This window comes from Rhincodon typus, chromosome 16 (assembly GCF_021869965.1).
Source record: "Rhincodon typus isolate 14 chromosome 16, sRhiTyp1.1, whole genome shotgun sequence".
NCBI lineage: Eukaryota > Metazoa > Chordata > Chondrichthyes > Orectolobiformes > Rhincodontidae > Rhincodon > Rhincodon typus.
Window position 1 is genome coordinate 18,073,639 of NC_063347.1, and position 14,749 is coordinate 18,088,387.

Here is a 14,749-nt window from a genome sequence, read left to right on the forward strand (position 1 = left end):
AGGTGTGGCAGCATCTGTGAAGGAAAAAAAGAGTTAACGTTTCGGGTCCGGTGACCCTTCCTCAGAACCCGAAACGTTAACTCTGTTTTCTCCATCACAGATGCTGCCAGACCTGCTGAGCTTTTCCAGCAACTTTGTTTTTGTTCCTAATTTACAGCATCCGCAGTTCTTTTGGTTTTTATTTATCATTATGGTGTTCACTGTGCTGTATATGTACTAGCATAAATAGTACTGCAAGAAGATTGTGTACCCTAATTTCTTATTTCAGGCTTTTTTTAAACACCTAAGACGTTAACTCTTGTTTCCTTCCCCACAGAAGCTGCCAGACCTGTCGAATATTTCCAGCACGTTCTGTTTTTATTTCCATTTTAATTTCGTATTTTCAGCATTTCGCTTTTGTGCCTTGATTGTGAAACGACTTTGTTTTTGTTTAAAACGTATTACATACGCATGGATGACCTGGATTTGTAATCCCGAAGCAGGGTGCACTTTTCGAAGACGACCCGATAACAAGAAGTACCAATGCCCAAGTCAACGACCTTTCCCTCAACTCGGCGTTGCACGGAGAGGGAGGAAAAGAGAGCGACCAATCACCTGGCACCGAAGATTCACCAATCAGAAGCCCGCAACTGACGGCTTACCCAATCGGGTGCCGCGATTGGCTGGTGTGCGTACTTCCCGTCGTCGGGGTCGGTTGCACTGTCTTTTTCCTGAGCGCGGTGAGTGTTGATGTCAGACACTTTCAGTCGATGTGAGGGGAGTCAGAGTGAACGGCGACAGGGAGGTGGAAGAGGCGGCGGTGTCGGGGAAAAAAAACGCGAAGGACGCAGAGAGAAAAGGAACGGTGATGGAAGTGAAGTATCTTGACGGAAATGAATGGAAGTACCACGGAGAAGGCAACCGGAGTCTGGTGGTTTCTCACGTCCAGGTTAGTCCGTTAACAACGCCGTTGGCCCGCGCTTCCTTGTCGAGGCCGCGGTGCAGGCTTTAACATTACAGAGCAATAAGAAAGCTGGCGGCGGCACGAAGTATCTTGGCGAGGGGGAATCTTCATTCACCCGCACAACTCGCATGTGACGCACCAAAGATTGTGGGTTTAATTTGCTGCCCACAAACTGGATGCCCTTATCTTTCTCCGGATTTCTTCGCCGCGTTTCTTTGATTAAAAGCAGCTTGGATCTTGCGTATGTTTTGGCGATTAATTCAAGATCCCGCGGGAGTTGCAAATCTTGACTTTTTTTTAAAAAAAGGCCGTATCGTAGGTCGATAATCTTTAATGTTAAATCTCTCTCCACTGCTCGACTTGCTGATCGTTTTCCCTTTACCTTTTCATTAGTTTCTGCTGTGCCAAGCAAATGTTGAATTACTGAAGTGGGGCATTTTGAAAAAGTGCGGGATGATGCATGCCAGTGTTTCTTTAAACCCGACCGTGTTCTCCAGAAGAAAATCAAAGCGCAATATTAAGTGGAAACTGATGATAATTCAATTTGACAGGGTTTTGGTGAATGATACTCTTTCTTGGGAGGGAAATAATGCAAAATTTATCTTCTTGTAAGCAGGTTGCTCTCAGTTCTTCGCTTGATTCGAATACACTAAACAATGGTGCTTTTGAGCGTTCTGACCTGGTTTGGTTTATTAATTATCATGCAAAGCTTGCTTGGGTAAACATTCTGGAATTTCTTTATGTAGCTTGCCACGTTCCTTCAAAGAAGGCGTACGTCACATTATGTTGCTTCACTGCACAGTTTTGGCGTATTACGTACAGTACTATGCTTATTCAATCTTACTATGCTTTCGAAAGCATACGCTTCAAAACAGGAGTGACAGTGTTGTGGAGTTGCTGTAATGGTGCCTGCTTTTATGATGGCGAGTGAGGCATGATGAAGTGGTTAGAAATCCCAACGCGCTCAAAGTTTCTATTTAGTACGTTCCCTTTTCATGGCAATAGCTGTTGTTAGGTTACTCAAACATTTGATTTTACAATGAAAACTTAATTTGTTCTGTCTTGCATTTCTATCCTATTTATCTTTTATAATTGTCAAGGAAATTGGTAGGTATGGCTGACATTTAAGGACAGTATACAGGAGACAATGACAAAGAAACAGGACATTCCAGCATGTAACTTGACAACAAATAGAAGCAACTGAGAACACAATAAGTTGAACTGTTTAGGAAACACAGGAATGTCTGATGTTAAAAGCAGTACTGAAAACTAAAAGGGTTTGGCCAAAAGTATTCTTAGAAAGTTAAGCAGTAGCCTAAGAAATATCAGGTCTGAAATGAAAATCAGTCTTCAAAATGTTATTTCTCATCAAGAATGAACTGTCAGCGTGAAACATTGGGGAAGTGCAAGAAAGGAAAGTTAGCGGTTAAATATGATGCTTAGGTTCCTCCTGTAAGGTTGAGCTGGGTGGAAAAAAGAACTAAAGAAGTAGTGAGGATGGAAGGAGAACAAAAAGTTCAGTTCTATTGACTTGTTAGCTATGCAGAAGAGTTGGTATGCTTAATCACCAATGAAAGAATGGCCTGATGAAGAGAAAGAGGCCAACAGTGGAGGAAATGGCTCAACTGCATTAAAGATTGGCTTAACCAGAACTCCTAACAATGAGGTGATCCAACACTGGGATTACTGAAAGTTTGTGAAATCTGGTTGCCTATGATACTTGGCATCGGCTCTTGGATGCTGGTGATCATGTGACCCTGTAAATACAAACATAGCATTAGGACTGGATCAGGGTTGATTATGATAGTAATATTATTCCTGTGAATGATCATTTGGACAAACACTGTAGGAAACCTGTGTCTGTGGAGCTAGCAAAGAATTGATGCTTTGAGAGGATGGGAGGTGAGAGAACTGATTCCGGATGAAGGATAGATGACAATTGCAGAGAAGCAACCGTTGTTAACTTTATTTCTGCATTACTTCTAGTCCAAACAACTGATATCAAAGCATTTCTAATCAATCACAAATTTTAGCCTTTTGTGACTTAATGTTCACCCCTGGTGTCATCCTTGCTCTTGTCCTATTCCTATATTTCATTAATTTAAATTTTTTTTTTGTTGTGACTGTTCATAAACTTTCTGTGACTTCTGTAAATGGACTCATGGAGTCATAGTGGTATACAGCATGGAAACAGACCCTTCAGTCCAACTAGTCCATCCTGATCAGATATCCTAAATAAATCTAGTCCACTTACCAACATTTGGCCCATATCCCTCTAAACCCTTCATATTGCTATACCCATCCAGATGCCTTTTAAATGTTGTAATTGTACCAGCCTTCGCCTGGCAGCTCATGCCATCCATGACTCCTAAATCTTTGTCGTGGTTCTCACTTTAATGATTTAGAAAATATCGTGATCTCGCTATCTTGATGTCCCATGGATGGCCTCAGTCTCTTTACTGCCACTCAAACTTGAATAATTTTTACTCCCTTGCTTAATGTCTTTTAAACATCTAGAACATAGAACTGTACAGCACAAGTACAGGCCCTTCAGCCTGCGATGTTGTGCTGGACATGATGCCAAATGAAACTAATCCCTTCTGTCTGCCATTGGTCCATATCCCTCCATTCCTTGCATTTCATGTGATTATGTAAAAGTTGCTTAAATGCCGTTATCGTATCTGCCTCCATCAACGCCCCGGCAGCGTGTTCCAGACTCCCATCACTCTGTTTTTAAAAAAAAAAAAGCCTGCTCCTCACATCTCCTTTCAACTTTCCCCTTCTAACCTTAAATGGATGCCCCCTTGTTTTAGACACTTCAACTCTGGGAAACATTTTCTAGACTTCTGTCAAGTTTCCCATCAACCTCTACTGCTCTGGAGAAAATAACCAGAGTTTTTCTAGCCTCACCGTATAGCTCCTATTCTCTAATCTAGGCAGCATCCTGGTAAACCTCTTCTGCACCCTCTCCAAAGGCTCCACATCCTCCTCGTAATGTGGTGTCCAGAATTTAAAGCAATATTCTAAGTGTGGCCTAACCAAAGCCTTATAAGGCTGCAACATGACATCCTGACTCTTGTACTTAGTTCCCCGACCAATAAATGCAAGCATGCCATACGCCTTCTTTACCACCCTCTCTACTTGTGTGGCCACTTGCAGGGAGCTACGGTCTTGAATCTCAAGATCCTTCTGAACATCAGTGCTGTTCAGAGTTCTGCAGTTGACTGTACACTTTTCCTTAACACTTGTTCTCCCAAAATATAGCACCTCACTTATCTGGATTAAACTCCATCTGCCATTTCTCTGCCTGTTTAGGGCACTGCAAATGATTTATACTTTGCTGTATCCTTTGACAACCTTCTACACTATCCACAACTCCACCTATCTTTGTATCGCCTGCAAATGTACTGACCCACCCATCTACATTTTCATCCCAGTACGGATCCCTGCACAGACCTCCAACCTGAAAAATGCCCTTCTACCACTACCCTTTATCTTCTATGGGCAAGCCAATTCTGAGCCCACACAACCAAGATCTCATGCATCTTAACCTTCTGGATGAGCCCCCCATGAGGGACCTTGTCAAGAGCTTTACAAAAATCCATGTAAACAACACCCACTGCTCTATCCTCATCGATCACCTTCATCACCTCCTCTAAAAATTCAATCAAGTTGGTAAGATATGATCTGCCCTGCATAAAGCCATGCTGACTGTCCCTAATTAGCCCATGCTTTTCCAAGTGCACGTAAATCCTATCCCTAGGAATTCTCTCCTATAGCTTCCCAACCACTGATGTCCCAACTCGCTGGTCTGTAGTTTCCTGGATTATCCCTATTTCCCCATTTCCCCTCTTGAATAGTGGAACAACATAAACTACTCACCAGCCCTCCGGGACGTCTCCAGTGGCTAGTGAGGATACAAAAGATCTTGGCCAAGGCCTCAGCATCTCCTCTCTCAATATCCTGGGGTACGTACCATCGGGCCCTGGCGACTTATTCACCTTAATGATGTTGTAGAGATCCAACAACACTTTTTTTTTTAATCTCAAAATACATATTAGTAAGCTCCACACAAATCTCACTATCTTCCATGTCTCTCTGCTTCCATTTGCACTATTTATGATCCCCCAAACCTTTTGTGATCAGCAAACTTTGATATAGTTTTGTTTTCCTTAGTCACTTATAAATACAGTGAAAATGATCAATGCCATTAGCTAGAGCTTGCCAAATGTTAAGTACAGTGGAAAAAAAGAGTAGCGACAATGGCTATGACAGCTTGCTTTGATTTTGTGTTTTTTTTAATGTTTTGTGGAAGTTCATAAATAGCATTTCATGGAGATAATTTGTCTACAACTTCAGTCATGACCTCTCAAACTTAAAACTTGTTCATTAGATATGACTTGCCTGATACAAATCCAAGATGACTGATCAGCTCGTGATTTGCCTGAGTGCGCTTTCAGTCTGTCTGTATGATTTTAGTAACTGTTGAAAAATAATTGTAAAACTAACAGGCCTATACTTTTGTAGTTTGTCATATACCCAGCATAAGTAATGTAATGACTGACTTAGACCATTTTCAAATTAGATGTCACACGACACTAGGTTATAGTCCAACAAGTTTATTTGAAATCGCAAGTTTTCGGAGCGCTGCTGCTTTGTGAGGTGAAGTGAAGGAAAGCACACAGGCACAGAATGTTTCTGTGGAGAGATGATTCATCAGGCGAATTCTTCCAGAAACCCCTAGATGTCAGCAGCAAGCTCAATGAGACAACCAACAAACCAGAACAGTTGACAGAGAAATCTGCAGTGCAGCAACCAAAGAAGAAAGTTGAATTGACCACTCTGGAAAGCTGCTCCTCTTGGCTCAACATATATGCACAAGCTGTCAGGAAATGCAAGGCCATTATATACTGTGCCCGTGTGTTTCCCTCCATTTCACCTGATGAAGGAGTAGTGTTTCGAAAGCTTATGATTTCAAATAAACCTGTTTTACTACAACCTGGTGTTGTGTGACTTCTGACTTTGACCACCCCAGTTCAACACCAGCATCTCTGCAACACTTCCTAATCCAAAGAGACAATAATTGAATTGATTGTGTTTTGAAGACTGGAGGGTCTGCCACTTCCTTGGCTTTTATACCAAGTTATGGAAGCTTTTGCATCCAGGAGATTTACCAAACTCGGGTTTCAGTTTTAGTTTTGTTTAAATCTAGTAGATTACTCCTCTAGCTTTTAGAGAAAATCTCTGGTCCTTTACTATTTTCCACTCAGTGTATCAATGTCCCTCTACTGCTGCACTCTTTACTGTTTTTTTTATTTTCCTTTTTAACTGTCAGAAAAACTGCTTATTATTTTTGTGAATGAAGCTACTAATTGCTTGGTAGTACAGAAATTGAGGATTGCCTAAAACAAAACTGTTGCTGAAGATTTTCACCTTGCAGTCAACAGGATGGATTAAAAAAAATGCCGAATTTCAAAAGGAGCCATGTATAATTAACAAGGCAAGGGGGCTGATTTATTGACAAATTGACTCTGATCAAGGTACTGCCGTGGAGAATTTAACAGGAATCCAATGTTTTCCTGTCTATTTGTTAATGTAAAAAATGTGCAATTCATGGAAATGTCCCTTTTTTTTTAATCTGCAGAGAACGGGTCCCTTGAAATGTATGTTGTTTTTAACAAGCAGAGTTAACTGTGTTGCAAGTCTGACAGATCATCAATGCTTGTTAGCGTAATTAATGATACATTCTGGATTATTCAATAAATGTTATTCTCAGTTGCAGAATTGTCTAATATCGGATATTATTTCTGATTGCAGAATGGACTGATTGTGTACAATCAATGCTCTTACTTATTGTGAGTAGCTGAAAGGACATGGTGTTTGACAGGGTCTGCCACTTGTTGAGAACTGTCATTGTCATACCTGCTCTCATGATTTCATTTTAGAAATTAATGTGAATTTGTGGTTTATTTAATAGATTTTGAAATAAGAACAGAAATTGCTGGAAATAATTAGCATTTGAGGATAGCAACTTTAATGTTTTAAGTCATTGATATTTCATCAGAACTGTGAAGAGAAATGTTTTTAGAATATAATAGAATCCTTACACTATCAATGCAGGCTATTCGGCCGATCGAGTCCATGTAGACCCTCTGAAGAGGATCCCACACAAACCGACACCCCCTATCTCTGGCTAATCCACCTAGCCTGCATATCCCTGGGCAATTTAGCATGGCCAATCTACCTGACTTCAAAATCTTTGGACCGTGAGTGAAAACCAGAGCACCCGGAGGAAACCCCAAGAATGTGCAAACTCACCACAGCCACCCAAGGGTGGAATTGAATCTGGGTCCCTGGTGCTGTGAGGCTGGCAGTGCTAACCACTGAGCCACTGTGCTGTGAGAAAACAGAAGAGAAAATTTATAATAGTGCTTGCTGTACTCTGCATATTGGTTCAGGTGGTGTGAATGCTTTGAATTGGAGTTATGGTGAAAGGTCATAGACCTATAATTTAACTCGTCCTGCTTCCACAAATATTGCTAGACCTAATTGGTGTTTCCAGTGCTTGCTGTTTTTATTGAAAATTTCCATCATCTGCATTATTATCGGCCTTTATTTGGTTGCAATGTTACCTTGTTTTACCAAGTTGCTAGTGTGGACTCAAGGTTAAGGAAATTAAATATATTTCTTCATTAAATTGGTGACTTCAATATCTTGAAGTTGTAAAGAAGAGTTAAAATTCCATGTGAGGTAACCTGGGTATGCCATTTTATAAGCACTGTTCATTGTCTCTCTAATTCAACACCTATAATGTTAAGTAAACATTTGATGTAAAAGGTACAAATGAAATGACATGGAGCATGATAAGGAAATTTATTTTTGGAAAGTCAAATAGATTTGTAGTTTTCTTATTCACTCACTTGTGGGATCTGGGTGTTGCTAGCTGGCCAGCACTTATAGTCTGAACCTAGTTGCACTTGAGAAGGTGGCTGTGAGCTGTAGTCTTGAACAGCTACAGTCCACATGCTGTAGATAGACCCAATGCTGTTAGGGAGGGAATTCCAGGATTTTGACCCAGTGACAGTGAAGGAACGGTGATATATATTTCCAAGTCAGGATGGTGAGTGGCTTGCGGAGATCTTGCAGGAGTTCTTTTCCCATTTATATGCTGCCTTTATCTTTCTATTTGGAATGTGCTGTTGAAGGATCTTTGGCAAATTTATGTTGTGCATCTTTGTAGGTAGTAGCAGTAATGTGTACTGAGGGTCTGTGATGGAGGGAGTGGATGTGTTGCCAGTCAAACTAGTTGCTTTGTCCTGGATGGTGTCAAGCTTCTTGACTTGTTGGAGCTGCACCCATCGAGGCAAGTGGGGAGTCTTCCATCACACTAGTGACTTGTGGCTTGTAGATAGTGGACAAGATCTGGGGAGCTAAGAGTTGAATTCCTCACTGCAGTAATCCTAGGCTTTGACCTGCTGTATAGCTACTACATTTTGATGGCAAGTGTGGTTAAGTTTCTGGTCAATGGTAACTCCAAGGATGTTAATAGGGAATTTAATAATGGTAACACCATTGAATGTCAAGGACCATTGGTTAAATTGTCTGTTATTGGAGATGGTCATACCCTGGCATTTGTGTTGGGCGAGTGCTATTTGCCACTTGTCAGCCCTGAGCCTTGTTCAGGTATTGTTGCACTTGAATATGGACTATTTCAGTATTTGAGGATTAGAGAATGGTGCTGAACACTGTAATCATTGGCAAGCATCTCCACTTCTGACCTGATAACGGAGGGATGGGGGTGGTTAGTGATGAACCAGCTGAAGGTGGTTGGGCCAAGGACACTATCCTGATGAACTCCTGCAGAGATGTTCTGGAGCTAAAGTGACTGACCTGCAAAAACCACAACCATTTTTCCTAGGTGTCAAGTTTGACTACAACCAATGGATGGTTTTTCCCTGATTCTCGTAGTGTCCAGTTTTGGTAGGTATCCCTGATGCCACACTCTGTCAAGTGTGGCATTGATATCAAGGACTGCCAGTCTTGCCTCACCTCTGACATTTGGCTTTTTGTTTGGTCTATGTTTAAACCAAGACTGTATTGAGGTGGGGAGCTCAGTGGCCCTGGCAGAACTCAAATTGGGTGCCAGTGAGTAAGTTGTTGCTAAGAGGTGCTGCTTGCTAGCATTGTTGATGACACTTTCCCTCACCTTTACTGATGATTGAGAGTAGACTGACAGGGCAGTAATTGTCCTGGTTGGATTTGTCCTGCTTTTTTTGAACAGGACAACTGGATGATTTTTTTTTTTTTTTTTTTTTCTCCTCACACACTGTTGGGTAGATGCTAGTGTTATTGCTGTGCTGGAACAGCTTGACTTGGTGTGGCAAGTTCTGGAGCTCAAGTCTTCAGTACCCTTGCTAGAAAGTTGTCAGGGCCTCTGTAGGTTTTGCAGAATCCAGTGCTGTTTCTGGATAACACAGGGAGCGAATTGATGGGCATCTGTGATTCTGGGAACTACTAGGAAGATGGAAAAGGTGGTAAGACCAATATTGTTTATGACATCAGCTGTTTTTAAGGTAGAGATTTACGACATTGTGATTTTGGATGGCACAGAAATTAGGGAAAAAAATTCTGATTCAGTGACTGGCACTGTTCCATTTTAGTAATAAACTTGTGACCATTTGCTACATTTGAGTTTAGATGCTGTGTATCAGCTGAATGGATCAAGCATGTATCATTTTACATGTTGCACTCTATCTATGGTTTCTTTATCTGGTTGTCGTGCTTATTTTTAAGATGAGGACCACAGGATTTTTCTGACAGTTGAAAACTTCATTTGCTCTTAGTTATGTATATTCACTGACAGCTTGAATCACAGCGTTCTTGCAGCACAGTGGTTGTGTCCCTGCCTTGAGTGAGAAGACCTGGGTTCAAGTCTCATCTGCTCCAGGGTGTGCAGTAGATTGATTAGAAAATATCTTCACCATCAGTGGAAGAGTTGCATGATATGGCTCTTGTGATGCAGTTGTATTGTCCTTACCTATAAGCCAAGAAACCCATGTTCATATCCCATTAACTCCAGAGGTGTGTAATAACATCTCTTGACGGGTTGATGAGAAAATATCTTGAGCATTCAACACAGTGCTCACATATGGCACCTGACTTTCACTGGTGGTGGTTAATATGTGGAAAAAATACCAAGGTGATTTGATGATGGGGGAAATAAAACTCAATTGTGTGAAAGAGCAGTTGTGCATAAAAAGAGAGCTTGAATCGCAAAGTTCTTGTGTTGCAGTGGTAATGTCCCTATCACTGAGCCAGGAGTTCTGGATTCAAGCCCCACCTGCTCCAGAGATGTGTAATAACATCTCTAAATGAATTGATTAGAAAATATAAAAAAAAAACTTGAACCACGATGAGAGGTTGATCAGTTTGAAGTAATTTTTTTGCTTTGTATGCTCTTTGAATGCAGTTTACCACTTCTCATAGTTAGTTAGAATATGGTTGTGGTCAGTTTCTTTTGCCAGTTTCCTTCCTTCCTGATGGAGTTATTCCCTTCATTTGGGAAAGTTTCCAATATCTTGGCCAGGTGAGTATTATCATGGTGATTCTCCCAATAGTGACATCAGGCATGTTATGACATGATGCAATGACATTACTGATGACTTGACACTGTCACGCAATAATACTTGTGTTAGCTCCTGTAACACAAGGATGAGACATGAGTCAAGTGCTGAAGAATTCAATGAACTTTTATTGCAGCTATGGGTATTTACATGTGTAAAATACAATTAAAGGCACTTGCATTTCTTGGGTCAAGCAACTCCGAGATACTGTAGCAAGCTTCTATCAGTGTGTCACGCTGCAAGAAGTCTCAGTAAGATGGAGACTGAAAGCTTCTTTGATATTTTCTCATGTATCTGTTCAGATGCATTGTGACACATCTGGAAAAGGTGGGACTTCACCCAGGCCTCCTGGCCCAGAGACAGGGACAGTACCATTGCACCACAAGAGCCCCCACATTGACTGCTTTATACCATTTGGTCTCGGGTCATGATATGGTGATGATATCATGAGCATTTTCATTAAATGCTTAATACATATCTGCTGTGACAAAAAACAACATCAATGCAGTGTTCCATGGACCCTTTTTTATTCTGTGCAGACCTGTGAGGTTTGTGCATGGCAGCAACCAGAACTGGAAGTCAATGCTGTAGACCATATTGGCATGCCATTGCCATGTGTGGAAAGTTGGTGCACATCTGAGAGGAAACGCTGCTGCCACATTTTCTTCCAAAGGAAAGAAATTGCAAGCCAGTATCCTTTTTGTTGTATGTTAACACGTGGTGTCAATTCAACAAATACACAGGCATGCAAAAACTTCAAACTTTGATATAAAGTTTTTTTGACAACTCATTCCGATGAGTTGGCTGAAAACTCAGTTGTTTGCTCACTGCTATCCCTCAGCGTCTTCGATATTGATGTGTCATTGACTTTGGGTATGCAAGCTGAACTTTGATGTGTCACATGCGAAGACCATCTTTTGTAGGCCGTACCATTTAATGTCTGTTATTGACATGCATGTCTTTTAGGGTGCATAGTGTTCTTATATTGGTATTAGATCTTGTAACAATTTTAGCATCCAATAGGTCGACTGTCATTTGAGTGCGTACAAGTTAAGCCAGCTTTAATTTGATTCAGAGATAGTAGGAACTGCTGATGCTGGAGAATCTGAGATAACTAGCTGTAGAGCTGGCTGAACACAGCAGGCCAAGCAGCATCCGAGGAGCAGGAAAACTGACGTTTCGGCTCTGGACCCTTCTTCGTTTTCCTGCTCCTCTGATGCTGCTTGGCATGCTGTGTTCATCCAGCTCTATGCCTTGTTATCTCGGCTTTAATTTGAGTTCCCTTTTATGTTATTTTTAAGTTGGTTTGGATTTGCTAGAACAGTTAAATCAGCATTGAGTCTGCGAAGTGTTGATACAGTCAGTAAGTGGCAAATGTGTGTTCACCTGATTATTATTGTGTTATAGTATTGAAGCTTTGCTGATAAGAGAAGTGTTTTGAAAACAGACTTTTTAGGCATGAAATTTATAGGCCCACACTATTTTGGAGCTTCTCTTTAAACTACAGATCTACCAGGCAATGTGTGCAAGATCTAAAATTTAAGCTGCGCTGCACTGCACTGAGGTGCGAATATGTGGATTTGAAATAGCAGATACTTTGAGTATAATTGAGTGGGGTTTGGAGAGTGAAAATAACAGCACATGATTGGACAAAATTGTACTGTATTGGGAATCTGGCTATTTTTGACACATGATCTGATATCTTTGGGCCAGTCAGAAATCTCTGGAGAGGAACTTGTGGATTTGTACCAGGAGGAAATTTTGACTTGGCTATTGGGAGCCTGACAACACAGGAAAAATGGAGGGATCCACGTGCGGGAAGTTTTAGACTCGTGGTCAGTAGCATAAGCCTAATTAGAATTGCAGAAACTGACTCTGGGTGATCCTTCCACAAGACATTGTGTGAATTTTGAAAGTTGGAGGCAAAAATATCTCCATTGCCAGATTATGAAAGAAATCAAGCAGGGAGAGATATAATTACCAGAGGTATTTCATCCAATCATGATCTTCTGCTGTTGCACAGGAACAGGAAACTCATGTCATGAACATCATTCTGGACCTGCACCACACTAGAACAGGAAGTTGATGCTGAAATAATTGTGTGCCTGCTTGTTGCTGGCTCCCACTTGTCACTCCATTCTCCAGCTCAGTTGCTGCTTCCTCCACTGCTCATTTCTTTGCTATCCTTGTTGCTCCATTGCTACCCATTGGGTTCCTAACCAGACTTTTGAATAGCCAATTTCAAATGCAAATAATTAATTCGAAACACCAGTTTTGTATCTTTAAGCGAAAGATCTAATTTATTAAATACACCATAACTTTAACAGAAAACAATTAAACAACCAGTAGCCTAATTATTGTCTACGCTTTAAATCCATAACATTTGTTTTCAAGTAGTAAACCAGATGAGCTTTTCTGATAGTCGGCAATGGCCTCTAAATTTATCATAAGAGTCTAATTTTCAGAATTTTACTGAATTCAAATTGAACCTGGGTCCCCTGATATTACTTAGATGCCTAGGTTAATCGTTGAGGCAGAATACCACTGGGCCCCTTTGCCTCCTCTGAGCAAAGGGAAGCAGTTAGGGTAAGTCCCTTTTTCAAAAGTTGACTCTTAGCATTATTTTGCTTTAATGTTAATGAGGTGGTAGCAGTATGTAAGATAGATATTTGTTTGAGAGTTTCAGTTTAATTTTGTTCACATACTTTCAGTCCTGTGGCCTGCCTGCTCTTGAGATTTTTGTCCATGCGTCTACTCCTGCATTGCCCTGAAATCCCTCAACCTTCCTCCAGTTACTGCATCTGCCCTCAGTCCCACTTCACACTTCCTGACCTGTTTCCACCCTTTTTATGTTTAAAGTCTTCTCTCCTGGCTTCCATTATGAATTTTCACAAAAATCCTAGGCTTGCCTAGTGGCAGAGCGGGACTGTGGCGGAGGCGTGGTGAGGGTTAGAAAACCTGGAGTAGGACTCTGGCAGTGGAAAGGAAAGTTGGACTCTCAAGTTATCTTTTTTCTTATCTTATTCTAAGTTAATGTGAATAACGCCATATATGTACGGTGAAGGTACACACTTTCTTCATTGTATTTTTACATTGAATACATGTGACAATAAATGATTGCTGGTCAGTTTAGTAGTTTTTGTCTGCACCAACCAACTTCTATCACAAGATGGAACCTAATCAATTATAACTTCAATCAGGTGAGTGTAATTTTGAGATGTATTTACAGTACTTGTATTTATTTTGTACTTTATATTTGTAAATAAAATCTTAAAAGTAAACTTCAATGCAGGCATTTTATTTGGGAAGGTATATCCGAAGAAATCCAACTCCACTGTTAAAATTGATTTCAATGGGAACTTATAAGAAGATTACAGAAGATCCTCCTTGTAACACAAGCTAGTCAATCTTCCAGCATTGGTTTAACTCCTTACATTTGGTTGTTTCAATTGGTGTAACTTTCCACCAGCATTTTGCTTCATTACACTGTACCACCATAAGACACACGAGCAGAAGTAGGCCTTTCAGCTCAATGAATCTGCTCCACTATCCCAGGCAATCATGGCTGATTTGGTAATCCTCAACTCCACTTTTCTCCATAACCCTTGATTTCTTTACTGATTAAATATCTTTCTATCTCAGTCTTGAATACAATTAATACCTACCCTGAACAGCCCTCTGAAATAAAGAATTCCAAAATTTAAAAGTCAGAGTAATATGATGTACAGCATGGAAACAGACTCTTTTGGTCCAAATCATCGGTGCTGACCTGCTACCCAAAATTAATCTAGTCCCACTTGCCAACATTTGGCCCATATCCCTCTAACCCCTTCCTATTTATGTGTCCGTCTAGGTGGCTTTCAAATGTTGTAATTGTACTAGCCTCCATCACCACCTCTGATACCTTGTTCCATACACATGCTGCCCTCTGTGTGGAAAAAGTTGCCCCTCAGGTCACTTTTAAATCTTTCACTCTCAGCTTAAACCTATTCCCTATAGTTCTGGACTCACCTACTCTGGGGCTGCACCTCACGATTGTATAGACTTGTATAAGCTTCCCCCCCCCCCCCAAAAAAAAAACAAGTTTCATAACATGATCAGAGATAGTAGGAACTGCAGATGCTGGAGAATCCGAGACAACAAGGTGCAGGGCTGGATGAACACAGCAGGCCAAGCAGCATCA

At 40.9% G+C, this 14,749-nt stretch overlaps 1 protein-coding gene across 2 annotated transcripts in view; it reads left to right on the forward strand.

The window, feature by feature from the left end:
• Positions 1-661: 661 nt before the first annotated feature.
• ippk (inositol 1,3,4,5,6-pentakisphosphate 2-kinase) overlaps positions 662-14,749 on the forward strand; it is a 72,788-nt gene continuing 58,700 nt past the window's right edge. The window contains exon 1 of one of the 2 annotated variants that reach the window (XM_048606193.1): positions 662-928. In XM_048606193.1, the coding sequence (XP_048462150.1) occupies positions 848-928 (81 nt within the window). In that variant the 5' untranslated portion in view covers positions 662-847. The remainder of the gene's footprint in view (positions 929-14,749) is intronic. The other variant, XM_020518429.2, reaches the window with a different exon arrangement.